At 45.9% G+C, this 27460-nt stretch overlaps 1 protein-coding gene across 1 annotated transcript in view; it reads left to right on the forward strand.

The window, feature by feature from the left end:
* Positions 1 to 1195: 1195 nt before the first annotated feature.
* LOC308116501 (Fanconi anemia group A protein-like) overlaps positions 1196 to 27460 on the forward strand; it is a 47701-nt gene continuing 21436 nt past the window's right edge. The window contains 35 exon segments of the mRNA XM_080474750.1: positions 1196 to 1316; positions 2563 to 2675; positions 3570 to 3648; positions 3759 to 3856; positions 3908 to 3958; positions 5107 to 5202; positions 6358 to 6431; positions 6807 to 6916; positions 7377 to 7478; positions 7578 to 7632; positions 9149 to 9261; positions 11743 to 11819; positions 13099 to 13240; positions 13795 to 13928; positions 14857 to 14967; positions 15472 to 15567; positions 17145 to 17204; positions 17424 to 17506; positions 17797 to 17857; positions 18571 to 18620; positions 18765 to 18835; positions 18903 to 19001; positions 21217 to 21353; positions 21444 to 21514; positions 22146 to 22245; positions 23380 to 23561; positions 23914 to 24016; positions 24439 to 24687; positions 25508 to 25581; positions 26070 to 26198; positions 26413 to 26461; positions 26797 to 26948; positions 27021 to 27126; positions 27195 to 27254; positions 27336 to 27440. Of these exon segments, the coding sequence (XP_080330876.1) occupies positions 1238 to 1316; positions 2563 to 2675; positions 3570 to 3648; positions 3759 to 3856; positions 3908 to 3958; positions 5107 to 5202; positions 6358 to 6431; positions 6807 to 6916; positions 7377 to 7478; positions 7578 to 7632; positions 9149 to 9261; positions 11743 to 11819; positions 13099 to 13240; positions 13795 to 13928; positions 14857 to 14967; positions 15472 to 15567; positions 17145 to 17204; positions 17424 to 17506; positions 17797 to 17857; positions 18571 to 18620; positions 18765 to 18835; positions 18903 to 19001; positions 21217 to 21353; positions 21444 to 21514; positions 22146 to 22245; positions 23380 to 23561; positions 23914 to 24016; positions 24439 to 24687; positions 25508 to 25581; positions 26070 to 26198; positions 26413 to 26461; positions 26797 to 26948; positions 27021 to 27126; positions 27195 to 27254; positions 27336 to 27440 (3471 nt within the window). The 5' untranslated portion in view covers positions 1196 to 1237.

Genomic DNA, 27460 nt, shown 5'->3' on the forward strand with positions numbered 1-27460 from the left:
AGATTTCATCCTCTGATTGTTCGGCAGACAATGTTGTTTGTGAGTTCTCATGGAGATCATTTCATGCTCGAAAAGGTCATTTAAGATGGAAGACTTTGAAACTCGCTCAATAGATTTCGGTTTTCTCTGGTCTCAACCTGGTTCCTGTTACTCCAGTCAGTGACTCATGATGAGAGTCAGCGCATCATCTAATACCAGAAACCATGTTTGTTCCGGTTTGTTCTCAGGGTGGATGCTGAAAGAAAAAGAAATTATATTAAACAAACAGGAAGAATTTCAAACATAATTGATCAAATAAAACACCCACCCACATTAGAAGGCAACATTAAGAGGTACATTACATTAAAGCGATCAAACAAGCAATCTTTTTATCTTTTAATAAGAACTTCACTGAATAATTTGGTAAAATAGTTGTAAAAAAATGATCACAACAAGATTAGTATTCAGGTATCATGATGCAATATGAGTCATTTTCTTTTCTTTCCCTTCATCCATCCATCTGCTTATCATACTTATTTGCGAAATACAATATATTGTAGATTGTATATTGCACTACTTTTGTAAATGCTCTTGTTTATGCTTCCCAGTCTTGCTTTTCAATGTTTAATACCTAATATTTTAGTCTTCTCCACAGTCTTGTATATGAACTTGTGTGCCTTTTCCAGTTTTTGTATTTATTTTTTACTCTTGTGTGTTTATTGCCGAGGTTGAGGTTGTGTGTTAATTTCACTGCTGCTAACACTGTGTTTTAAGATTGTTGCGGAGTGATAATAAAGTACTATTCTTTCTATTCTATTCTATTCTATTCTATTCTATTCTATTCTATTCTATTCTATTCTATTCTATTCTATTCTAAGTCATCAAAAATATTGACTTTATTTCACAAAACATTTGAAGAATTGATGTTTGTTATCAATAAAATAAAATATAATAAGATTAAAATAAAATAAAATAAAATAAAATAAAATAAAATAAAATAAAATAAAAAATATTTAGCGATTTCTTTTTGGCGGGTAAAACTCGCCGAATATTTTGTGCCGTATCTCTTCCGGTTGCTCTCTAATTGGCTGCAGAGTGTCCAATCAGCGAGCAGAGCGGGAGGCAGAAAGTATGGCGGACGGGACCAAAACAATGCGGCAGAACGTGAGAGCATGAAGAATTAAAAGAAGAAAACGTTTCAATTTCGTTTACTGTCTCTAGTGTGATACAAGCGGCGCTTTGCTGAGGCGTTTTGAAAATGTTCGGCTCCAGTAAAATGTCTGTGAACGCGTCCTGTGAGTCGGTGTCTCAGAAGAGGAGCGTGTCGAGCCTCCTCGGTGAGTCTTCAGCCGAGTCCACCACGGAGCACAGAACATCCACAAATTCAATTTAACACGAAATATTAAACTACTCTGTCTCTTTTACCATACCCGAATGTCGCTGAAAGTCCGAGCTGAGCTGTTACTACTTCATATTAACTTTAAAGACGTAACTTTGAGCTGTTAGCATGCAGACTTTAAATGTGGTAGTTTTTAAAGTGGAGTCTGGTTAAGCGTCCTCAGTGTTTATGGGAATATTGTTTTTTGTCTCACTGGTTATTTTATGAATTTATTTCAGAAATGAGTGTCTATTCTAACTTTTTGTGACATTTAATCTGTTTGGCTTTGTCTTATATACATGTTCTGTTTTTATTGGGCTGTGTTAGGCTCTTTTGTCAATTATTTAATTGTCGTTTTGAGTGGTTGAGTTGTCTCTCATTGTGGGCGATTTGTGTCTTTTTTTACATGAATTATTCGTTTTTTGTGATAAGTTTTGCATTTGTAATTTGTAATAATTTTAGAGAATGTTTGTATATTTAAAGGAGACATATTATACAGCTTTTAAACAATTTCACATGGTCTGGTCGGTCCAGAAACCTTCAGTATTCTAAGTTTCTAGCTCCTCCTTGATTTTCCTCATTTGAATATTGGATCATAGGAGCTACATTCAGAATCTGCTGTGTCTGTGTGAGCTGGACTGGCTCCGCCCACACATGCCCATCTTGGGAAGAGGAGGAAATACTTCCTCTGGTGGTGCCATGTGCCAGAGCAGAGCTGCCTAATTGTGGGAGGAGTCAAAGGGAGGGCCTACCTTGATTGGGATTGGCTAAACCCCCGATGACACTATATAGGGTTTGATTTCTGATTGGCTGGTTGGAGCAACACACTTTTTAGAACATGAAACAAGCCAGGGACAGAGAGGACAGACTGTCTTCACTTCTGGGACGTCAGTCCAGGTATGGGGACGAGTAGTACTGCTGGAGAACCTTCAGGAAGTGAAATTTTGATTAGTATGAGCCCCTTTAATTGATAATTTACCATCTTTGTTGTCATTAAGCTGAGCAATTCTGTCTCTTTGTAGTAATTTTGTAGATTTTGTGGTCGTTTTGTGTACCATTGTGATCTTGTGCTTTTCTCTTAAATGATCCTTTCTTGTGGATATTGATGTTTCTCACCAGTATATGATCTTTAGATGTAAGATGTCATGTTTAACTGCAGGATTCAGGATCAATGGTGTGACTTTTCCGTGTGTTTGTGTTTCCAGCTGGTCGCGTGCTGAAGAAGCTGAAGCCTGAGGATGAGGAGCGGCTGCAGGAGGAGGTGATCCAGCTGCTGGAGCAGCAGCAGGACGTCAGTGGTCTGTTCAGGGAGGTTGGGGTAAGAGAGGGACGGTTGGGGGGCAAGAAAACACTGTGTTCTAGTTTAAAAACTTTATTTGTTTGAACTGAACCACATGATTAAGAAGAGACCAGCTTCCCTCTAGATCCTGGAAAGGAAACCAGATTATTTACTTGTCAACCTTCAATATAGAACTATTGTATTTATATATATATATATATATATATATATATATATATATATATATATATATATATATATATATATATTTCCCCCTCCAGGGGGAAAATGGTTCCGTTACCAAGACAACTCAAAAACCTGCGGATGGATATTGTGATTTAACTTTATTCAAGATGAGATTCTGGCTCCAAAAGAAATATTTTGTCTTTGAACTTTGAGGGAAGTTGTGAATGGATTCTAATGAACTATGATAGGCCTATTGATTATGTGCAGAAGAGGAAATTATTATATGTGTAGATCTGGACAGGATTCTGGATAACAGAGCCAGGAGTAAGTTTATTTGATGAATCCGAGGTCACATGTACCATAACAGGAGTTTGTTTTGCATCTCAGCCAGAAAAATGTTTTAGAAATACCATATACATTCCATTTTATTATCCCCGGTGGGATAATAAGTGTTTTTAGGGTTAGTTTAAAAAGCCATTCATTCACCTTGTGAAATTTGTCTGGGACTTTTTAGGCAATTAAAAAATATATATGCTGTTATTTGTACTGTTCCCATTTGATTTGTTGAAGGAATTGATGTAAAATTCAAATAATGACAATACAAATAGTGCAGAATTTCTTCTTTTTCTGCTTCAACAATGCAGCTTGGTCAAAAATGAAAGTGACCGCAGCTTTTCTGTTTCTTTGAAGTGGAGAATAGTTGAATCATTTGTTTTTCTGCTTCACTGAACTGAGTTTTTGCTGCAGGACGTGGCTCCGTGCAGCACTCTGAACGGAGAGCGCAGGTGTGAGGGCGTCTCTGCCGCCGTCTCTGGCTCGTTGCTCGGTGAGATTCAGCCTGAATCCACGTGAATCCACACATTTTAACGGTGACGAGGGCGAGGGGATCGGGAGCGGAGCTCCGGATTGAAACATGTTCACTGTGCTGTTTGTCAGCGGCAGAGCTGCAGCGCCAGGCTGCCCGGCTCCACGTCGCTGCGCCAGCGCTGGCGGTGAAGATGCTGCTGGAGAGGCTGACGGAGGAGGAGGAGGAGGAGGCGGAGGAGGAGGAGGAGGAGGAGGAGGAGGAGGAGGAGGAGGAGGAGGAGGAGGCGGCGGCGGCGGCGGCAAGGCAGATGCTCAGTCCAGCTCAGAGGGTGAGTATTTGACAGAAGTCTGAGGTTTATCTCTACCTATATCTCTACTATCGATCTATCTCAGAAGTATCGACGTATCAACAAGTTGTGAAATAATAACTGAACTGAACCAAACCGAACTGAACCGAACTGAACCGAACTGAACCGAACCGAACTGAACCGAACCGAACTGAACTGAACCGAACCGAACCGAACCGAACCGAACTGAACCGAACGATGTTTCAAAGCATTGATGCTCTGCAGACTCAATCAATGGATTTAACTTCCACTTCACCTTGACTTCTATAGCACCGAGTACAACAGTCACTTCTTGGTGGTTTGAACAGAGAAAAACCCAACAAATCAAATCCACATGAGCCTCGAACTGGAAGAAGAAACCAGACTCAAGATTTAGAATATGGAAGAAAATTCATTACAATCGTTTATAAAGATTGAGCAATTTTCCAAAACTATTTTTTAATTCAGCAACAGAGGAAAAGAGTATTGTAATCTCAAGACATAACGACAGTGATGACATTAGAAAGAGATGTTTCTGTCCTCCGCAGCATTTCTTCTTCTACAGACGTTATAGAACCTTTGTTTGTTGGTTTTTGCTGTCAGAAGCTTTAAAATAGTTTTGTTTTGGGGTTTTTTCATAAAATGTATTGTCATTACATTGTTTAGGTCGTATTTCCAGTGGTGGTGGATGTGAACTGCTGTATAAACGCTGCTGACATGCTGAAGCTGAAGATCAGCGCGTTTTCATCTCTGAGATCACAAATCAGGCTGTTGTGGAGTATTTTGAGATAAAACAGCCGCAGCTCCTCCTCCTCCTCCTCTTCCTCCTCCTCCTCCTCCTCCTCTTCCTCCTCCTCCTCCTCCTCCTCCTCCTCCTCCTCCTCACCACTGGAGCTCAGTGACCCTCACACACGTTAAACTTTGAACAGAGGTTCTTATCGAGCGCAGCGGCTGTGGTTCAGCTGGTCTTATCAGCAGAGGAAGTTTCACAAACCAAGAGACCAAATGAAGAAGTTTGAACCTGCGTCTCATCAAGCATCATGACTGTTTGTTTTCGTGCTGAACATCCGCTGTGTTCATTGTGTCTTCTTCTTTCTGCCCTCCGTCCCTCATTAAAAGCCCCCCCCTGTGTGCTGTGGTGTCCCCTGCAGGCCCGGCTGGGTGAGGTGCTGCAGTCCAGCAGGGAGCTGCTCTCTCAGGGAGTCCTTTGCCCCAGACTGCTGGGGCAGGAGGTCAGGAGGCACCAGGTGAGGATTAGCGAGTGAACGATGTTTGAATCCAGCCTGCATGATGGCTTCGCACAGCCTCCAAACATAACTGTAATATTTCAAAATAAAAGTAACTTCTGTTGCTAATCTATCCAGGTGATGTTGCCTCATTTGTTTGAGATTATAACTTGTAACTCCTCACAGAGAACCGGGAACGAAGGCTGCAGGAGCAGTTTGTTCAGGGAAACTTTAGGACGCTGTGAAGCTGTCGCTGGAGTCTTAATTACGTAATTACCCACAATTTTCTCCTCCTGACGTCTGTGGAACAGCTGTGAACGCTTCGACCCGAGTTACACGCAATCCGAACGTTTTCATTTTAGGTCTGATGGTTTTAAGTGTTTGCAGCTGTTCTCCAGATGTGAGGAGCAGAATGTGGAGGCGAGTAAATGACTCAAGTTGAACTTTATCTTAGATAAACCTCCAAGTCTCACTGCTGCATTTAGACACATTTATTCTTATATATTATAACATCTTGATATCTTTGCAAAATCAAACAATTGCCACCAAAAATAACTACAATCTCAAAATAACGCCGATTTTATTGAAACTTTCTGCTGCAAAATACAGTGAAATGTTCAAAAAGCTTCTATTGCTGTTGCATTATGTTTGTTTTCCAAACTCCCCCCGGCAGCGCGGCGTGGAGGCTAATGCTAGTTTGCTATGGTTCATTACAGCGCCACTGAGACCGCGGCTCGGGTCGGTTCTGTCGCTACGCTTAAGAAATGTGTTTCAAAAGAAATCCGATGTTTTTTGTGAAATTTTCACCATTTTCTTGGCGGATTGGAGCCTCCCTCGGTTTCGGCCCACGGACCTTATGTTTGGCAGCCCTGTTCTAAAGTATTAATTAGAACAAGTTTAGTCATTAAGGTTAAGAACATAATTTTGTATTATAATAACAGATATCCTACAAAAGTAAAATCGTACAATATAGATTCATTACGGATCCAAAAGAAGGAAAACTTATTAAACTCCATCACTTCTCATGGATGAGATTTTAACCATATAATAAAATTCAATTCACTTACACAAAACTATTACATTAATAATTAATCTTTTACGTGAGCGACGGCGTGAGAGATACACACAGAATACCAAAGAAATTAAAGCAGGACATTTGGTGTGTTTATTTTTCAGAAGCTTCCCAAACTGGAGGTTTTGTACCACCTTCATGTTCACAACATCCTCAGTCTGAAGCTCATCGTGGAGAGGTGAGACACAACTAGTAACACCCACCACTAGTAACACCCACAACTAGTAACACCCACAGCATGTGACGGTCACCTGACTTCTGATCCCCATAAATGAGCTCTTCTGCCCCTGCTGCCCCCTCCTGCCCCCTGTTGCCCCCTGCTGCCCCCTCCTGCCCCCTGTTGCCCCCTGTTGCCCCCTGTTGCCCCCTGCTGCCCCCTGCTGCCCCCTCCTGCTCCCTGCTGCCCCCTCCTGCCCCCTGCTGCCCCCTGTTGCCCCCTGCTGCCCCCTGCTGCCCCCTCCTGCTCCCTGCTGCCCCCTCCTGCCCCCTGCTGCCCCCTGTTGCCCCCTGCTGCCCCCTCCTGCCCCCTGCTGCCCCCTGCTGCCCCCGTCAGTGAGGAGGACGTCAGGTGCTGGTTGGTGTCTCAGATGAAGGCTCTGTGTGGTTGGACGCCTCCACAGGAAGAAGAGGAGACCAGACAAGTCCAACAGAAAGTTCTGTCAGGTACCAACACTGATTCTACCAAGAACCTTTAACATCAGATTATAGAGCATCTTCCTCCACTAACATCAGATTATAGAGCATCTTCCTCCTCTAACATCAGATTATGGAACATCTTCCTCCTCTAACATCAGATTATAGAGCATCTTCCTCCTCTAACATTAAGATCATAGAGCATCTTCCTTCTCTAACATCCAGATTATAGAGCATCTCCCTCCTCTAACATCAGATTATAGAGCATCTTCCTCCTCTAACATTAAGATCATAGAGCATCTTCCTCCTCTAACATCAGATTATAGAGCATCTTCCTCCTCTAACATCAGATTATGGAGCATCTTCCTCCTCTAACATCAGATTATAGAGCATCTTCCTCTAACATCAGATTATAGAGCATCTTCCTCCTCTAACATCAGATTATGGAGCATCTTCCTCCACTAACATCAGATTATCTGCCGTGTTCCAGCTGTGGTGGGAGTTCTGGTTCCGGCTGGGTTCCAGTCGGTTCAGGATGCAGAGCGGAGGATCTCTGTTCTCTGCAGCTCGATGCTGGACGACATGCTCTTCTGTGAGTCTGCATCTAATCTTCACCCTTTGAATTCTGACGGCTGTCTCTCTCGTCTAATCCCACTTTTTAACATCTCATAGTGGGTTTGTTTGTCTCCAGGGCTTTTGGACTCTGTGGACATGAGTCAGTCTGCAGCAGGAGGAGCTGGACGATGGTACAGAACCTTTTAGAGCTGATATTTTGAAAAAAAGGCATATTGGAAAATATATCATCAAAATGTAATTTTTAAACCGAACCCAATAGTTTCTACATTAAAATGTCATTTCCTTTCATACAGCTTTATGTTTCATCAACATAATTATTTATTATTTCTTGTTTAGCTTTATTGTGGTTGAAGCATTGACAGTGCAGAAGACCCTATTGGAACCAAAGGGATTATTATTATTACTATTATTATTACTATTATTATGACTATTATTATGATTGTTATTATGATTGTTATTATTTGTCCGTCCGAACGGAAGTGTTTTTGAGGGCCTTAGCAGACATAACGTTTTGTGAAGCTGCACAGTTGTCAGGTCTGGTATAAACTTCGATAATTTGGGGGAGTTACACATTTGCCTTGTGAAATGGCTCAACGGCGCCACCTGGAAAATTGGAAAAAAGTAGCCCCAGAATCACGTTTCACTGAGAGCTACGAAAATCAGCACATTTATGAAACAGACCAAGACGAACAAAACGCTCTCTTACGGCCGGATTGAAAACTCAACAGGAAGTCGGATATTTGGAGGGAAATGGCAGATTTTGGTGATTTTGTGCTCAAATTGACAAATTTCCCAGAGCAAACTCGTCCCGGGGGGGAAACTCCAATCTACTCACACTTGGGCTCTTTTGATAGAAAAATGTTTGAAGAGCAAAAGTTATTAAAATCTCTAGCAAAAGTTTTTAGGGCGTGGCCGTGACCACGCCACGACGTTTGTTTGGCCTTGAAACAGGAAGTGCAGTGTAAACAGACTGAACGTGGTCAGGTTGACCTCAAACTTAAAAAAACCCACAATAAATGAAGACTTTTTAAATGTTCTGTTTCTCAGCAGATTTCAAAGCTTTTCTTTTTAAAAATGATGGGTAAATATGTTCAAAAGCAGCTGTTTTACAAAATCTAACAAAAACAGGGAAATGAAAATTGGTAAGACAAACTGCTGACGGTTCGATCGAGGGAAGGTTTTCAAAATGAGAATATGAAGGAAGGATTTTGGTTATTTAAAGCACATTTAAATCATTCATCAGTTGAATTATTGTGTTTATGTCAAGGTGCAAATATCAAATGTATGCATGTTAAGTCAAATTAAAGACATCCGGTTCAGTCGTTCAATCAATCCGCTGGTGACGCTCATCAACCTTCATCAGGTTTAAATGCATGATTGTTGAGAATGGTGTGTTTTCCTCACCTCTCCGCTGTTTCCCTCACCTCTCCGCTGTTTCCCTCACCTCTCCGCTGTTTCCCTCACCTCTCCGCTGTTTCCCTCACCTCTCCACTGTTTCCCTCACCTCTCCACTGTTTCCCTCACCTCTCCGCTGTTTCCCTCACCTCTCCGCTGTTTCCCTCACCTCTCCGCTGTTTCCCTCACCTCTCCACTGTTTCCCTCACCTCTCCACTGTTTCCCTCACCTCTCCGCTGTTTCCCTCACCTCTCCGCTGTTTTCCTCACCTCTCCGCTGTTTCCCTCTCAGGATCGGGGTGTTGGAGGCGTCGCTGTGCGGACGTTCAGCCTCACCAGAAGCTCTGCAGCGTTTCTTCACTCACTCCCTCACACAGACTCTCACCTACAGGCCTCAGCTCACAGGTGAAGGCTCCAGTCATATCGCACGCTGCAAATTACCCCAATTACTCAAATCACACAATCTGCAGCGCCTCACGTGTCTGAAAGAAAGAAAAGCCTCGAACACGTTCCAGTTGGTTTTGATCTCATACCGGGGCGTCCAGCATCAGGCCCGTCGGCACCAGAGGCTCCGATCCAGACCGATCGCTGAGCAAACATTCATTTCTTAAGAGTGGCGACACAACACTGAGCCCAGAGCAGAGAGATCAGTGATGCTGCCTGAAAGGCGTGATGACAGGGAGTTTGTAAAAACTCCCAGAATGCAACAGTTACAGCAGACGTTTTCTGGACATGTCGCTCTATTTGGCACCTCAAGGTTTCGCTAAAATTGTCTTTATGTTGAGATCGGAGTTAATTTCTGTAGTAATTGTTTGGTTTTGTGAAAATATCAACATTTTTGTCTTGTGCAGTCTGCATCACAACAAAGAACAACTTTAAAGATTAAACTTTAAAGGTTACTTCAGCACTATTTTACCCGTTCAGTCCACTCAAGGTGCAGTTGGACTGTATGTGATCTAATATAAAGAAAGGCCGAGCTGCACCAGGGTGTCAAACATGAGAGCTAAGATTGGCCTGCAAGGATGAAATCCTGCCCACAGGGTCTGGAAATAAAAAATACATCAGAGGAATAGTTAAATAAAACTAACTAGTGTCAGACCTGAGCCGAGTGATGCTGCAGTGACAAAGTCTGTTAACAACATGACGCTGCAGCATAATGCCAGAGGAGGGCTGAGAGGACAGCTCACTGGGAGGACAGCTCTCACTGAGAGGACAGCTCACTGAGAGGACAGCTCACTGAGGACGGCTCACTGAGAGGACAGCTCACTGAGAGGACAGCTCTCACTGAGAGGACAGCTCACTGAGGACGGCTCACTGAGAGGACAGCTCACTGAGGACGGCTCACTGAGAGGACAGCTCACTGAGAGGACAGCTCACTGAGGACGGCTCACTGAGAGGACAGCTCACTGAGAGGACAGCTCTCACTGAGAGGACAGCTCACTGAGAGGACAGCTCTCACTGAGAGGACAGCTCACTGAGGACAGCTCACTGGGAGGACAGCTCTCACTGAGAGGACAGCTCACTGGGAGGACAGCTCACTGAGAGGACAGCTCACTGGGAGGACAGCTCTCACTGAGAGGACAGCTCACTGGGAGGACAGCTCACACTGAGAGGACAGCTCACACTGAGAGGACAGCTCACTGGGAGGACAGCTCACTGAGGACGGCTCACTGAGAGGACAGCTCACTGAGAGGACAGCTCTCACTGAGAGGACAGCTCACTGAGGACGGCTCACTGAGAGGACAGCTCACTGAGGACGGCTCACTGAGAGGACAGCTCACTGAGAGGACAGCTCACTGAGGACGGCTCACTGAGAGGACAGCTCACTGAGAGGACAGCTCTCACTGAGAGGACAGCTCACTGAGAGGACAGCTCTCACTGAGAGGACAGCTCTCACTGAGAGGACAGCTCACTGAGGACAGCTCACTGGGAGGACAGCTCTCACTGAGAGGACAGCTCACTGGGAGGACAGCTCACTGAGAGGACAGCTCACTGGGAGGACAGCTCACACTGAGAGGACAGCTCACACTGAGAGGACAGCTCACTGGGAGGACAGCTCACTGAGAGGACAGCTCTCACTGAGAGGACAGCTCACTGGGAGGACAGCTCACTGGGAGGACAGCTCTCACTGAGAGGACAGCTCTCACTGGGAGGACAGCTCTCACTGGGAGGACAGCTCACACTGAGAGGACGGCTCACTGAGAGGACAGCTCACTGAGAGGACAGCTCACTGAGAGGACAGCTCACACTGAGAGGACGGCTCACTGGGAGGACGGCTCACTGAGAGGACAGCTCACTGAGAGGACAGCTCTCACTGAGAGGACAGCTCACACTGAGAGGACGGCTCACTGGGAGGACGGCTCACTGAGAGGACAGCTCACTGAGAGGACAGCTCACTGGGAGGACAGCTCACTGAGAGGACAGCTCACTGAGAGGACAGCTCACTGAGAGGACAGCTCACTGGGAGGACAGCTCACTGGGAGGACGGCTCACTGAGAGGACAGCTCACACTGAGAGGACGGCTCACTGGGAGGACGGCTCACTGAGAGGACAGCTCACTGAGAGGACAGCTCACTGGGAGGACAGCTCACTGGGAGGACAGCTCACTGAGAGGACAGCTCACTGAGAGGACAGCTCACTGAGAGGACAGCTCACTGGGATCACATTCAGTTTACCCTTGTTTCTCTTTATAAACTTTAGATTTGGTAAAAAGATGTGGGAGTGCCTTGTCCTAATGTATTGTTTCCCTCTCTGAAGGAGAACAAAGGAAATGTTTGGAGTTTTGAGTTCCATCTTGTTTGAGCCTCCGATGTGCAGCAGTTAATCTGACTCCACCCGAAAAGAAAAGGATGAAAAATAAACTCAGCAAATCTCTGGTGTCCTCAGTGTCGGACGCCGTCCGTCTGCAGAGCCGCTGGACGTTTTCTAACTCCAGCAGCACGCTGACCGCTCTGCTGCGTCAGGTAAACCTCCATCAGACCTCCATCACACCTCCATCACACCTCCATCAGACCTCCATCAGAACTCCATCACACCTCCATCAGACCTCCATCACACCTCCATCACACCTCCATCAGACCTCCATCACACCTCCATCAGAACTCCATCACACCTCCATCAGACCTCCATCAGACCTCCATCAGAACTCCATCAGACCTCCATCACACCTCCATCACACCTCCATCAGACCTCCATCACACCTCCATCAGAACTCCATCACACCTCCATCAGACCTCCATCAGAACTCCATCAGACCTCCATCACACCTCCATCAGACCTCCATCAGAACTCCATCACACCTCCATCAGACCAACATCAGACCTCCATCAGACCTCCATCACACCTCCATCAGACCTCCATCACACCTCCATCACACCTCCATCAGACCTCCATCACACCTCCATCAGAACTCCATCACACCTCCATCAGACCTCCATCAGAACTCCATCAGACCTCCATCACACCTCCATCAGACCTCCATCAGAACTCCATCACACCTCCATCAGACCAACATCAGACCTCCATCAGACCTCCATCACACCTCCATCAGACCTCCATCACACCTCCATCACACCAACATCAGACCTCCATCAGACCTCCATCACACCTCCATCAGACCTCCATCAGACCTCCATCAGACCAACATCAGACCTCCATCAGACCAACATCAGACCTCCATCATACCTCCATCAGACCTCCATCAGACCAACATCAGACCTCCATCACACCTCCATCACACCTCCATCACACCTCCATCACACCTCCATCAGACCTCCAAGACACTCACCAGTTTGCTTTTCCACATCCGCACATCTGCATCAATTGTTAACCAGGTTATTGGTCCAGTTTTCAGTGTTTGGCCCCGGTTAACGATTGGTTCACGTCAAATAGAAAAGTTCTCTGTTGAATGTGTAAACCTTAACTTAAGTGTAAATTAAACTTAAGTGTAAATTAAAGTGCTTTGTCTTTCTTCAGTTTCACTCATATATGTAGTTATTAACTCTGCACGGCCTGAAATCATTCTAATTTAAAATGTACAACTGTTTGTATTTGTACGAACACCTAAAAGAAGTGACTTTCATCTAGATTCTCTTCTCCAGAGGATACGCAGTACAAATCATGCACACACTTGTTTAGCTGGAAGATCACATTTAAAAACAAAACACGTGTCAAGTAGAGCGAACTGCATGAAGTGAGGATTTCCTCCGGTTTATGTCGAGCGCTTTGTGTTTTTGCTGCCAGCTGGCCGGGATCTTCAGCGTGGAGCAGCTTCTGTGTCACCTGCAGAAGGTTCTGGAAACCCATGAGGTGAACTGGAAACACGTCCTGAGCTTCTGCTCCACCCTGCTGGTTTACTACAGCACAGCTCAGCACCGTCTCACAGGTACCGCTGCAGCCGCTCAGCAATAATCTACTGTGCATCTTATCCAGGGAGTTGCTTTGTTTGACCTGTGAAGAGAAAATCTGTACATTTTTAATGTTGTGGCTCGAGCCTCCTGGGCGGGGTTCTCTGCTTCGGACTGAAGCGCTTCAGTGACTGTCAGCTGAGGACACGTCCTGCTGTTTAGTGGAGGAGAAGTGGTTCTGCTCCACTTTGAATAGAATCGTGTTGCTCCCTCTCTCATGTAAAACATCAGGAAACTGAAGCTCGGGTCTTTGTAGTGACGGTGTAACATGCGCAGCAGAAACTGTGGAGACATTGATGAAGTTGTAAGCCTGAACAGATGTTGCAGACTTTTGCAAATGAATTGGACAGAGACAGACACAGGGACACCAGCCTCCGCTTCTCTGTAATCCTACAACCAATAAATCTTTGTATTAATGGTTCCATATCTGGAACTTTACCTTTGTGTGTGAACCTGTGAAAGGACGTCTGGAAGGCTTTTAGAACCTTGGGGATCCGCTTCTCAGGTGACGTGAGTGTGTGCTTGGTTCCAGAGCTGCTGTCCAGGCTGCTGAGCGCTGCGTTCCACGGCTACGATCTGGAGAACATGATCACCGCCTTCCTATTGGCTCGACAGGCGGCGCTGGAGGGAACCGCCGTCTTCCCCTCCTACAGCCACTGGTTCAAGGTCTGACCGTCACAATCCTTTTAAAAACAATACCTATAGTAACAGTCATTAATACCAGTGATGCTGAAAGTCTGAGTGAGTCTGAACCTACAGCAGCTCCAGTAGAAAACGGTCCGGGGGGCTTCAAGCAGCACTTAAGGTCTTATTAAATAGAAAAGTCTTAAAGTCTGTGTCAGCCTCCCTAAAAGAATCTGAGCTGGTTCCACGTGACAGGCGCCTGACAGCTGAACGCTCTGCCTCCAGGGGGCAGCACTCTGAAAACTCAGCGTTCTACTGGCTAATATGGGACTAACATAACAGTTCTTTAAGATATGAGGGTTCCTGGGTGTTAAGAGCCTAATAGGGTAAAATAAGTTGTTCCTGATTTATAGAGACTCCAGGTGAGAAATAGTCTGGTTCAATGTGGGAGTTGAAGGATACGTCCTGGTAAAATAATAACTCCCTACTAGAGCTCAAAGTAATACCATCCAGTGGTACTAGATGTTTACATCATTTCTCTCCCGGATATTTTGGGCCAAATATAATAATTTCTGTTTGTGACTTTTTCCTCTTTAAGGCAATTTTTTATCTGGTTTCATAGATAAATATATTTGTGTATAATTTGCATAACAGTGGAAGTTAATGGAGTATTTTCTACTCAGATTCCCTAAAGGAGGCACGTTTAATATAAAAAGTATAGGTCCCAACACAGAACCCTGTGGAACTCCATGGTTAGCTTTAGTCATCAATAAAACAAAAGAACAATGCTGGTGACCAAAAATGGCAAAACTAAAGAAACACAAGTTCTCAAGAGAGTGTAGGACACAAACAGTATAATATTTATATGATAGTTATAAATCAGCCTATACATTTTAGAGGGGGGGGGGGGGGGGGGGTCATTTAAAGTGTACTGTACTTAGCTATTGTTTGATGGCCTCTCTGCTCTCAGATGTGTTTCGGAGGCGGCTCTGGGTTCCAGGCCAGCAGTAAGAAGTCTCTGGTGTTCCTGCTGAAGTTCCTGTCGGACCTGGTTCCTTTTGAACCTCCTCAGTACCTCAAGGTGACGTGTGTGTGTGGGGGGTGGGGGGTGGGGGTGGGGGTGGGGGGTGTTGGGGGGGTGGGGGGGTGGGGGTGGGGGGGGGTGTTGGGGTGTGGGGGTGTGTGTGTGGGTGTGTGGGTGTGTGTGCGGGTGTGTGTGTGTGTGTGTGTGTGTGTGTGTGTGTGTGTGTGTGTGTGTGTGTGTGTGTGTGTGTGTGTGTGTGTGTGTGTGTGTGTGTGTGTGTGTGTGTGTGTGATGCCTTTAGTGAGAATCTACAATACAAATAGTCATGCAAATAAAGAAACATTGAATAGGAAGGTGTTTGTCTTTATCTGTCTCAACATTCATGACATATTCGTACATGTTTGTATTAATTCTTCTCAAACTTTCTGTTTTTATTATTATTTCAAAATTCTGTGTTTTAAGACTAAATCACTTGAAGTATTTGTCTCAGTCCAGTCAGATTGAGTCCCACAGAGTTTAAACTTCCAGTGTGAGTTAGTTCACTTTCTGTTCCTCCTCCAGGTTCACATCCTCCACCCCCCCTTCGTCCCCCTGAAGCACCGCAGCCTCCTCATGGAGTACGTCTCTCTGGCCAAGACCAGACTGGCAGACCTCAAGGTAAACAACAACAACCACACCAGAGGCCTGTACACTGGTGGTTCTCTTATCCAGGTAACTTCAGGATTAACTCTGGGTTTCTGTACTACGACTCTCGTTCACTTCTCACCAGGATAAATCACCTGGTAACTGACACTGAAAGTCTAACCTGCTCCGGAGCAGGTTATGTTCTAGATAAGAGGTCAGAGCTCCGCCTCCTGACCAATCAGATCTCTTGGAAAATGCCCCGCCCATTCTTAAATGATGGTGATTGGTGGGCAGGTTCAGCTCTGAGCTGCAGCAGAGAGGAGAGGAGAAATTAATCTAGAACAATCTTTAGACATAATAAAATAAATCCTGGTCTCTGAGGCTCTGAAGGAGGTTCTGGTTCTGGTTCTTGACTTGTTCCAGGTCTGTTTATCTCCACGAGGGTTGATCTGGAATAATTTCTTTCTGCTGGAATAAAGTGGAACTGAGTGATCACAGTGCTGTTCCTTTATATCACTGATCCATTAATCTGCTCTAATCTCACCAAGTCAGGAAGGTTCTGGTTCTGGTTCTGGCTGCAGCAGCAGTGTTGCTTTGAGCTGCTGGACGGGTTTGAATTCTTCTTAATCTCAGAGATTAACTGCTCCTTCAGTAATCTGGAAACTGCTCTGGAGGGTTTCTCTGTGTGTGATTGGTCAGACGCTGCAAGCTCCGCCCCTTTCATGTGAACGCTCACACCTGGTCTGGGTAGAACCAGAGAGTTGAGAACCTGCTTGGTAGTAAAGTTATCAGGATCCAAAGTGTCTGGATCAGTTAACCAGGAAACAGATCCTGATATGTTGATCACGGTTCCTAGAACAGGTCTCAGGTTCTAGTACAGGTCTCAGGTTCTAGTACAGGTCTCAGGTTCTAGTACAGGCCTTGGGTTCTAGTACAGGTCTCAGGTTCTAGTACAGGTCTCAGGTTCTAGTACAGGCCTTGGGTTCTAGTACAGGTCTCAGGCTCTAGTACAGGCCTCAGGTTCTAGTACAGGTCTCAGGCTCTAGTACAGGTCTCAGGTTCTAGTACAGGTCTCAGGCTCTAGTACAGGTCTCAGGTTCTAGTACAGGTCTCAGGCTCTAGTACAGGTCTCAGGCTCTAGTACAGGCCTCAGGCTCTAGTACAGGCCTCAGGCTCTAGTACAGGCCTCAGGTTCTAGTACAGGTCTCAGGTTCTAGTACAGGTCTCAGGTCACATGAGGGGAGCCGGCCTGCGGTTCATCTGTTAGTGTCAGTGTTCAACACACATACTTTGTTGTAGTTCTTGGTGTTCCTCAATGGTTAAAGTCTGAATATCCACTCTCTGCTAATGGAGCCCTGATACATGTTTAATGATCTGTGTGTGTGTGTGTGTGTGTGTGTGTGTGTGTGTGTGTGTGTGTGTGTGTGTGTGTGTGTGTGTGTGTGTGTGTGTGTGTGTGTGTGTGTGTGTGTGTGTGTGTGTGTGTGTGTGTGTGTGTGTGTGTGTGTGTGTGTGTGTGTGTGTGTGTGTGTGTGTGTGTGTGTGTGTGTGTGTGTGTGTGTGTGTGTGTGTGTGTGTGTGTGTGTGTGTGTGTGTGTGTGTGTGTGCAGGAGTCAGTGGAGGACATGGGGTTGTATGAGGATGTTTCTGCTGCAGGTGCTCCAGTGCAGGTAACAGTGACACACAGTGGTGGCTTCGGGTATTGCAGAGTATTAAATCTCACACTTCTGTTCAATTCTATGACAGAAGCCATTAACTTCACAGATCCAGAAAAACATATAATTTCATAAGATGGATAGTTTTCTTGGCATCATGACAAAAAGAACAAGCATCTTCATCATGACAAGCATCTTCATCTCTGTCTGTGTTTGTGGACCTGAACCCTTCAGTGTCCGGCTGTGCAGGACGTGCAGAAGGCCGTCTCTCTGTTTGAAAGCACTGGCAGGATCTCTGCTACCGTCATGGAGGCCAGGTGAGGAACAGACAGGAAACGACCACAACATGACATGGGATGACCATAACAGACACAGAGACATGAAACGGGAGCAACAGACTCGACCACAATAAACACGAAACCACCAGGAAAACCAGCACAGCAGATATGAAACGACCACACAAAGACAAGTTGAGCACGACGGATGTAAAGGAACACGCAGGGACAGGAAACGACTACAAACGGACAAGAAAACGATCAGAACAGAAATGAAGACATGAAACTACAAAGTGCAGTTTGTGTTCAGTCGCTCTGCCGTCTCTCCTCAGTATCTTCAGGAGGCCCTATTTCCTGACCCGATTCCTCCCGGCTCTGCTGACAGCCAGAGTGGTGAGCTGCTCCTCCTCCTCCTCCTCCTCTTCTTTCTCCTCCTCCTCCTTCTTTCTCCTCCTCCTCCTCCTCCTCCTCCTCCTCCTTCTTTCTCCTCCTCCTCCTTCTTTCTCCTCCTCCTCCTCTCCTCTTCTTTCTCCTCCTCCTCCTTCTTTCTCCTCCTCCTCCTCCTCCTCCTCCTCTTCTTTCTCCTCCTCTTCCTCCTCTTCTTTCCCCTCCTCTTCCTCCTCCTCCTCTCCTCTTCTTTCCCCTCCTCTTCCTCCTCCTCCTCCTCTCCTCTTCTTTCCCCTCCTCCTCCTCCTCTTCTTTCCCCTCCTCCTCTCCTCTTCTTCCTCCTCCTCCTCTCCTCTTCCTCCTCCTCCTCCTCTCCTCTTCTTTCCCCTCCTCTTCCTCCTCCTCCTCCTCTCCTCTTCTTCCTCCTCCTCCTCTCCTCTTCTTTCCCCTCCTCCTCCTCCTCTTCTTTCCCCTCCTCCTCTCCTCTTCTTCCTCCTCCTCCTCTCCTCTTCTTCCTCCTCCTCCTCTCCTCTTCTTTCCCCTCCTCCTCCTCCTCCTCCTCCTCCTCTCCTCTTCTTTCCCCTCCTCCTCCTCCTCCTCTTCTTTCCCTCCTCCTCCTCCTCTTCTTTCCCCTCTTCCTCCTCCTCCTCCTCCTCCTCCTGCTCCCCCGTTGGCCTCCAGCTGTTTCCTGATGTTTTCATTATTGTCTTTGACTCCAGCTCCCAGTGAAGGCCGACGCTCGGATGAGTTTCATCGACGCTCTGAAGAAGTGAGGAAGCTCAGACTGTCTTCATCAACACTTTCACACACTTCAGTCTAGTTCTTCTTTCTATGTGTGTATGTCTATATATCTTAAAGTGTGTGCGTCAGGTGTGTTTTCCCTGCAGTGACGTATTGTTTGTTTGACGTCCAGAGCAGAGAAGATCCCGGCTGCTCAGTGTTCCTCCTACCTGGAGTCCTGTCAGAGAGAGAGGCAGAGGAACGGTGGGGGTCTTGGACTTCACTTCCACAGGAGTTTGTTTCTGAGTGTAAACGGGTGTTTTGTTCTCAGGGACGGCGTCCCGCTGCGACCACAGCGACGACCCCCTGGGGGTCCTGGAGGTCCAGCTGACGAAGCTCACAGAGCTGATGGTGGAAGGAGACGCTGAAGGTGGGCACTGTGTTTCACTAACAGACTCTCAGTTTACACCACAACCAATTCCAGTGTATCCCCCAAAACTTTCTTCACTTTTTGGGGGTCCGTTTACACGACACCAGTGTTCTGATCCACTGTGTCCACAAGGTTTTTAATCCGGCTCCCAAGGTGGAAAGATTCTTTCACGGTCTCTGTTCCCTCCTGCAGAGACTGATGGAGGCTCCAGAGCCTGTTACTGCTCATCTCCCCCTCCCTCCTGCTCATCCAGTTGTAAACAAACATGGCGGCCGCGTAGTGGTGCGACCCATGGTGGTACGACCCGTAGTGGTGCGACCCATGGTGGTACGACCCGTAGTGGTGCGACCCCGTAGTGGTGCGACCCCGTAGTGGTGCGACCCCGTAGTGGTGCGACCCGTAGTGGTACGACCCTTAGTGGTGCGACCCGTAGTGGTGCGACCCGTAGTGGTGCGACCCGTAGTGGTGCGACCCGTAGTGGTGCGACCCGTAGTGGTGCGACCCTTAGTGGTACGACCCGTAGTGGTGCGACCCGTAGTGGTGCGACCCTTAGTGGTGCGACCCGTAGTGGTGCGACCCGTAGTGGTGCGACCCTTAGCGGTACGACCCGTGGTGGTACGACCCGTGGTGGTACGACCCGCGGTCCATAGTAGTTTACTAGTTGAGACTCTCCCTGATAGAATCCGGTTCCTCATCAGTCCACTAGGATGTCAGGTTCTCTCCATTTTCTTCATGTTTATAATGTTTTGTTCTCTGAACACGTCTGTGTAGTTTCATTACAAAATCAAGCAGCAGCGCCCTCCAGTGGCCCGGCAGACTAACTACACCTTTGTTTCTGTGTCCGCTGCTGCAGCGTAAACGCCGCCACTTTTTTTTTGCGGATTAGGTGTTGTCATGTGAAACGTTGTCGTGTAAACAAGGCCTCATCCTGTGAGGATCGCTTTCAGACCAGTTTCAACTGGTTTTGATGGGTTTTCACTTTCCAGCTGGTTATTGGACTGGTTTCTTTCTGGTTTCTCTCTGGTTTAGACTGGTTTGGACTGGTTTCTCTCTGGTTTGGACTGGTTTCTCTCTGGTTTGGACTGGTTTCTCTCTGGTTTGGACTGGTTTCTTTCTGGTTTCTCTCTGGTTTCTCTCTGGTTTGGACTGGTTTCTTTCTGGTTTCTCTCTGGTTTGGACTGGTTTCTCTCTGGTTTTGACTGGTTTCTCTCTGGTTTCTCTCTGGTTTGGACTGGTTTCTCTCTGGTTTCTCTCTGGTTTGCACTGGTTTGCACTGGTTTCTCTCTGGTTTCTCTCTGGTTTGGACTGGTTTCTCTCTGGTTTCTCTCTGGTTTGCACTGGTTTCTCTCTGGTTTCTCTCTGGTTTGGACTGGTTTCTTTCTGGTTTCTGTCTGGTTTCTCTCTGGTTTCTCTCTGGTTTCTGTCTGGTTTCTCTCTGGTTTCTCTCTGGTTTCTCTCTGGTTTCTGTCTGGTTTCTCTCTGGTTTCTCTCTGGTTTGCACTGGTTTCTCTCTGGTTTCTCTCTGGTTTCTCTCTGGTTTGGACTGGTTTCTCTCTGGTTTCTCTCTGGTTTGCACTGGTTTCTCTCTGGTTTCTCTCTGGTTTGGACTGGTTTCTCTCTGGTTTCTCTCTGGTTTGCACTGGTTTCTCTCTGGTTTCTCTCTGGTTTGGACTGGTTTCTTTCTGGTTTCTGTCTGGTTTCTCTCTGGTTTCTCTCTGGTTTCTGTCTGGTTTCTCTCTGGTTTCTGTCTGGTTTCTCTCTGGTTTCTCTCTGGTTTCTGTCTGGTTTCTCTCTGGTTTCTGTCTGGTTTCTCTCTGGTTTCTCTCTGGTTTCTGTCTGGTTTCTCTCTGGTTTCTGTCTGGTTTCTCTCTGGTTTCTCTCTGGTTTCTGTCTGGTTTCTCTCTGGTTTCTCTCTGGTTTCTGTCTGGTTTCTGTCTGGTTTCTCTCTGGTTTCTCTCTGGTTTCTCTCTGGTTTCTCTCTGGTTTCTGTCTGGTTTCTCTCTGGTTTCTCTCTGGTTTCTGACCGGTCAAACCTGTTTTAAATTGTTTTGTTTTCTACTAATTGCAGCTGGTTTGGAACTGGTTTAAGCTGCCCTTTTCACTCGTGTGGCGACAGAACAGGAACTCCAATGGAATCTGAATGTTTTTGACACTCGTCACTCAAACATTTCATACTTTAAGTGACCATGTGGACTCTGTGGGTGTTTCCTGTCAGAGATGTCTGCCCAGCTGTCCAGGCTCTCTCACACTCTGAGCGTGGTTTTCCCCGGCGGTCCAGACGAGCCCACATGTGGACCAACACTCATCAGACTTCAGGTGGACGCTGCTCCGCCCCCTGACCTCCGCCTCAGAGTAGGTACCTGCTGTCAGCTCACCATGTCTGGGTCTGGGTCTGTGTCCTGTGGTTCTGGTCACTCTCTGTTCTATGTCATCCCTCCTCAGGCGGTCGATATGATCCTGAGAACCTTCTGCCAGTGTGTGATAGAAGCTTCCCGACTAAACCCTCCAAACAAGTGAGGTTTTTATTTCTCTATTTAACTTCTCACAAACACAATCAAATTACATATTTACCCATATTACTAAGACATCTTGCAAATATAAAGTGATATTTATACATTTATTCAAATTTCATGTTTTAACTAGCAAAACATTATTTTGTAATGAAAAGAAAAGTAGTTTGGAAAGAAATCATTAAACTGAGACAATTCCTCTCATAGGTTTTTGAAATCCAGTGGAATGCTCTATAATCTGATGTTAGAGGAGAAAGATGCTCTATAATCTGATGTTAGAGGAGGAAGATGCTCTATAATCTGATGTTAGAGGAGGAAGATGCTCTATTATCTGATGTTAGAGGAGGAAGATGCTCTATAATCTGATGTTAGAGGAGGAAGGTGCTCTATAATCTGATGTTAGAGGGGGAAGGTGCTCTATTATCTGATGTTAGGGGGGAAGACGCTCTATAATCTGATGTTAGAGGAGAAAGATGCTCTATTATCTGATGTTAGAGGAGGAAGATGCTCTATAATCTGGATGTTAGAGGAGGAAGATGCTCTATAATCTGGATGTTATAGGAGAAAGATGCTCTATAGTCTGGATGTTAGAGGAGGAAGATGCTCTATAATCCGGATGCTGTTGGTCCTGCAGACAGAGCCTCTGGGCCTCCAGCTTCATCAGCTCTCTGCTCACCAACACTCAGCTCCTCTCCAGCCTCCTACACCGACTCTGGGACTTGTTCCGCAACCAGGTACACAAAACAGCACACCTGCATACACATGATTAGATACACACATTAGATACACACATGATTAGATACACACATTAGATACACACATGATTAGATACACACATTAGATACACACATGATTAGATACACACATTAGATACACACATGATTAGATACACACATGATTAGATACACACATTAGATACACACATTAGATACACACATGATTAGATACACACATTAGTGGATACACACATTAGATACACACATTAGATACACACATGATTAGATACACACATTAGATACACACATGATTAGATACACACATTAGACACACACATAATTAGATACACACATTATATACAAACATTAGATACACACATAATTAGACACACATGATTAGATACACACATTAGATACACACATAATTAGACACACATGATTAGATACACACATTAGATACAAACATTAGATACACACATTAGATACACACATAATTAGATACACACATTAGATACACACATGATTAGATACACACATTAGACACACACATAATTAGATACACACATTAGATACAAACATTAGATACACACATAATTAGACACACATGATTAGATACACACATTAGATACAAACATTAGATACACACATAATTAGACACACATGATTAGATACACACATTAGATACACACATGATTAGATACACACATAATTAGACACACATGATTAGATACACACATTAGATACAAACATTAGATACACACATAATTAGACACACATGATTAGATACACACATTAGATACACACATGATTAGATACACACATTAGACACACACATAATTAGATACAAACATTAGATACACACATAATTAGATACACACATTAGATACACACATATTTAGATACACACATAATTAGACACACACATGATTAGATACACACATTAGATACACATTAGATACACACATTAGATACACACATAATTAGATACACATATTAGATACACACATTAGATACACACATAATTAGATACACACCAAAATGTATTCTTCTGTAATTTTCTTTCTACTTTAGTTTATAAGAAGTAACAATGATTGTGTCTGCTGGTGTTGAAAGTCTTTATTGAAGATTCCCTCGTCATCGTTACTCCTGCAGGGCTCGTCACTAAGCCCCGCCCACATACTGGGTCTGGGGGTCTTCACGGTCCACCTTCAGGCCTCCACGTCCCACAGTGCTCTGGTGCAGCTGGAGCCGGACGCTCGGCCCGAGTCGCTGTCGGACGCCGTGAGCTCGGCGCTGGTCTGCAGGACGCACGGCGACATGATCTTCTGTGTGCGGTGAGCTCTGCTCCACTTTCTGGGATAAATGATACGATCATTAATATGTTGTTATCATTTATATATGATATGATCATTAATATGTCATTATCATTTATATATGATATGATCATTAATATGTTATTATCATTTATATATGATATGATCATTAATATGTTGTTATCATTTATATATGATATGATCATTAATATGTTATTATCATTTATATATGATATGATCATTAATATGTTATTATCGTTTATATATGATATGATCATTAATATGTTATTATCGTTTATATATGATATGATCATATCAGTAACTTTATACATGGTTGTGTTTCCTCATACTGACACTCAGTGATATCATGCAGGTTGTGTTTGTCGGCGGTTTGTTACGGGGTCTGCAGAGGAGATTCATCACCTCAGCAGCAGGACTGCGTCCCCGTCCCCGTCCCCGTCCCCCTCTATAAGAAGGTCTGAAGACGTCTTCTCTAACAAGCTCTGCTTCAAATCAGCCAAAACTAGAATCATCCAATAACCTGGTGAAACTCGTCCAATACATGCCAGGTCTTCATAACAGAAGACCTGGCATGAGGATTGAACCGCAATCATTCTCACATTCGTGGTTCAGTAGTACGATTTTAAAATCTACTGTGGGAGAGGAAGCCAGTGGAAAGAACTGAGAACTGGACTCGTTCGGAATCGAGCAGCAGCATTTTGAATTATTTAATAATTATTGAATTAATCTGTCTGACCAGTGAAGACAGTCCACTTGGACTCTGATCACTAAGACCACTTAGACTCAGTCTAAAAGGAAGTTTCACCCGGTGCTTCCTTCCTCCATCACACCACAGTGTGTCTGCAGAAGCAGTAAAACTTCATGTTCCTGTGTTTAGCTTCTCTACCTGCTCCCTCGACTGCTGCCTGAACTCAGGAGGCCTCCTGCTGCTGCTGCTGCTGCTGCTGCTGCTCCTCCTGCTGCTCCTCCTGCTGCTCCTCCTGCTGCTCCTCCTCCTCCTCCTCCTCCTCCTCCGCCCAGCCTGTGGAGCAGCATCACTCAGGCTGACCACAGCTGGAAGGAGACGGCCCGACAGCTGTGGAGCCACGCCGTCTTCCAGCAGCTGCAGCACGGAGCTCCGTATCAGGTGAGGAGGATTCCTCTTCCTGCAGGTCTGCAGCTTCATCATCATCATCAGTGTTGTGTTGTGACCAGATGACCAGGGGGACCATCGCTGTCCATCGGGGGGAGTGTTGAGCATGTTCCATTACAGACGCTGTGTACAGCACGGAGCCACTGAAAACACAACTTTTTCAAAACGGCATCCGAAGAGGAACTTTTTGAAAATTGCCTCGTGGAAACGGGGGGTGGGACACAAAACCTTTCTGAAATGCGGTTACTGCACAAACTCGCCACGGCCGTAGTAACTCATAGTTCTGCACATGCTCAGTAGAGCCAATCAGAACAAAGGTTCCTCCGTGGTGTCAGGAATCCCAGTCCATAGTCTCCTTGACTTGGCACTTTTATTTTGACAGTCACCATAATAACAATCCAACTTGGTGGTTTTATTTTGACAGTCACCATAATAACAATCCAACTTGGTGGTTTTATTTTGACAGTCACCATAATAACAATCCAACTTGGTGGTTTTATTTTGACAGTCACCATAATAAACGGTGTCCACCAGAATGTCATGTCCTCCCAGTGTTAATGTTTAGAGCTCATCGTTCTCTGCTGCAACAACCAACAGCACCCACCGGTGGCCAAAATTAAAACTACGTTTCTGGAATGAAGCGACGCGTTTTCACTTGAAATATTTAAAAATGAGGCCTTGCATGCAGTTTTTGTTGGCGTTTGTCTGTAAAGTTAAAACAAAACACACATGGATTCCAGTGAACATAAACTGCTCTCACAGTCATAATGAGTTGATTAGATTAGAGGTCTTGATGTTTGTTGTTGTTGTGCAGTTGTTGTTCTCAGAGTGGCTGAGCGAGGAGCTCCGAGTTCATCGGGCTGAAGATGTTCTGTCTGACGCTGAACGGTGAGACACACCGACACATCGGACAAACCATGAAGGACCAATCAGGACACACGCTCAGATTTCATTGGTTTGATGATGACGATCAGATTTTCATCCCAAACGAAAACTTAATCACCTGTGCTCAGTGTTCAGTGATCACATGACCTTTAACCTCCACAGCTTGGGGTAGGGACACCATGTTGTTGCCATTGCTGCTGGATTCTACTCTCCGGTCTTTGTCACAGGATTCTACTTGGTCATATTTGTCTCTGGTTCCTCCTTGTTGTCTCTGGTTCCTCCTTGTTGTCTCTGGTTCCTCCTTGTTGTCACTGGTTCCTCCTTGTTGTCTCTGGTTCCTCCTTGTTGTCTCTGGTTCCTCCTTGTTGTCACTGGTTCCTCCTTGTTGTCTCTGGTTCCTCCTTGTTGTCACTGGTTCCTCCTTGTTGTCACTGGTTCCTCCTTGTTGTCTCTGGTTCCTCCTTGTTGTCTCTGGTTCCTCCGGCCTGCAGCCAGGAGTTCCAGCAGTGGGCCTGTCTGGAGCTTTTCCTGCCTCGTGCAGTGGAGCAGGGAGGCTGTGGTGGAGACATGAGGGAGCTCTGCTCTCACCTGCTCCGAGCCAGCATGGATCAGCAGCTCAGGTTGACTGCACACACTGCACACACTGCACACACTGCACACACTGCACACACTGCACACACTGCACACACTGAACACACTGAACACACTGCACACACTGAACACACTGAACACACTGAACACGCGGCACACACTGAACACACTGAACACACCTCAACTCCTCATTTTTTCAAGCTTCTACACCCACGATGAATCCGCTGTGTTTGTTCTCTGCAGAGACTCGGGAAGAGGGACGTGTTTTCCAGACATCGTTTCCAGATTACAGGCGAGAGTTCACACACAACGTGATCCACGTTTGAGATGAGCTCAGACTTTCTGGAAATTTACCGAAACTTATCTGGCCTCACTTCCAGCATAATGTAATGATGTATATTTAGTGTTTCATGAGATAAGGCAAGAGGCAGAATCTAAACTGCAAAATCTAAGCAGAGAAAATCCTTGTTTAATGTTTGTTTTTCCCTAAAATTGTTAATTGTGTGTGTGTGTGTGTGTGTGTGTGTGTGTGTGTGTGTGTGTGTGTGTGTGTGTGTGTGTGTGTGTGTGTGTGTGTGTGTGTGTGTGTGTGTGTGTGTGTGTGTGTGTGTGTGTGTGTGTGTGTAGGAGGCGGTGTGTGAGATGCAGAGCAGCAGCCGCTGCAGATCCGACCTGTGTGACCTGATGTTCCAGGAGGTTTCTCGGCATTGTTCCTCCACGGCAGTTCGGAGCGTCGGCGCCGAGCTCAGCCTGCAGCGCCACCTGCAGGCGTGGAACAGGTCTGCAGGGTGTAGCTTCACCACGGTTGTACGGCATCCGGACTCGGTGTGACTCCGCCCACTGTGTGTCAGGGTGCTGCTGTGTCTGCCGGCTCTGGTCCTCATTGGAGTGAAGACCGAAGGAGGGAGAAGGACTCTGGACTGCGATCAACTGATCCAGCACCTGAACCGGCACCAGGTGAGGCTCGGAGCTCAGAACCTCCCAGAGGAACCGCGGCCACTTCACTCTGCTGATGTTTGTTTCAGAGGAAACTTTCTCCTCTGGATGCTCTGCTGCCACTGAGGCTCAACACACACCTGCTCAGAGTGAGTCCCTACACACACACACACACACACACACACACACACACACACACACACCCCTGATGCTAGGTGTTTGCTCTGCAGGGTTTGTTCAGTGCTGCTGAACACTGCGATCGCCCTGCAGAAGAAGTTGGCAGAATGTGGAGGCAGATCTCCTCCTCCTGCCCTCTGCTGCTGCTCTCCACCGTGGTAACTCTTTACTTTCCTCT

The sequence above is a fragment of the Lipophrys pholis genome, assembly GCF_963383615.2.
Source record: "Lipophrys pholis genome assembly, chromosome: 11".
Classification (NCBI taxonomy): Eukaryota; Metazoa; Chordata; class Actinopteri; order Blenniiformes; family Blenniidae; genus Lipophrys; species Lipophrys pholis.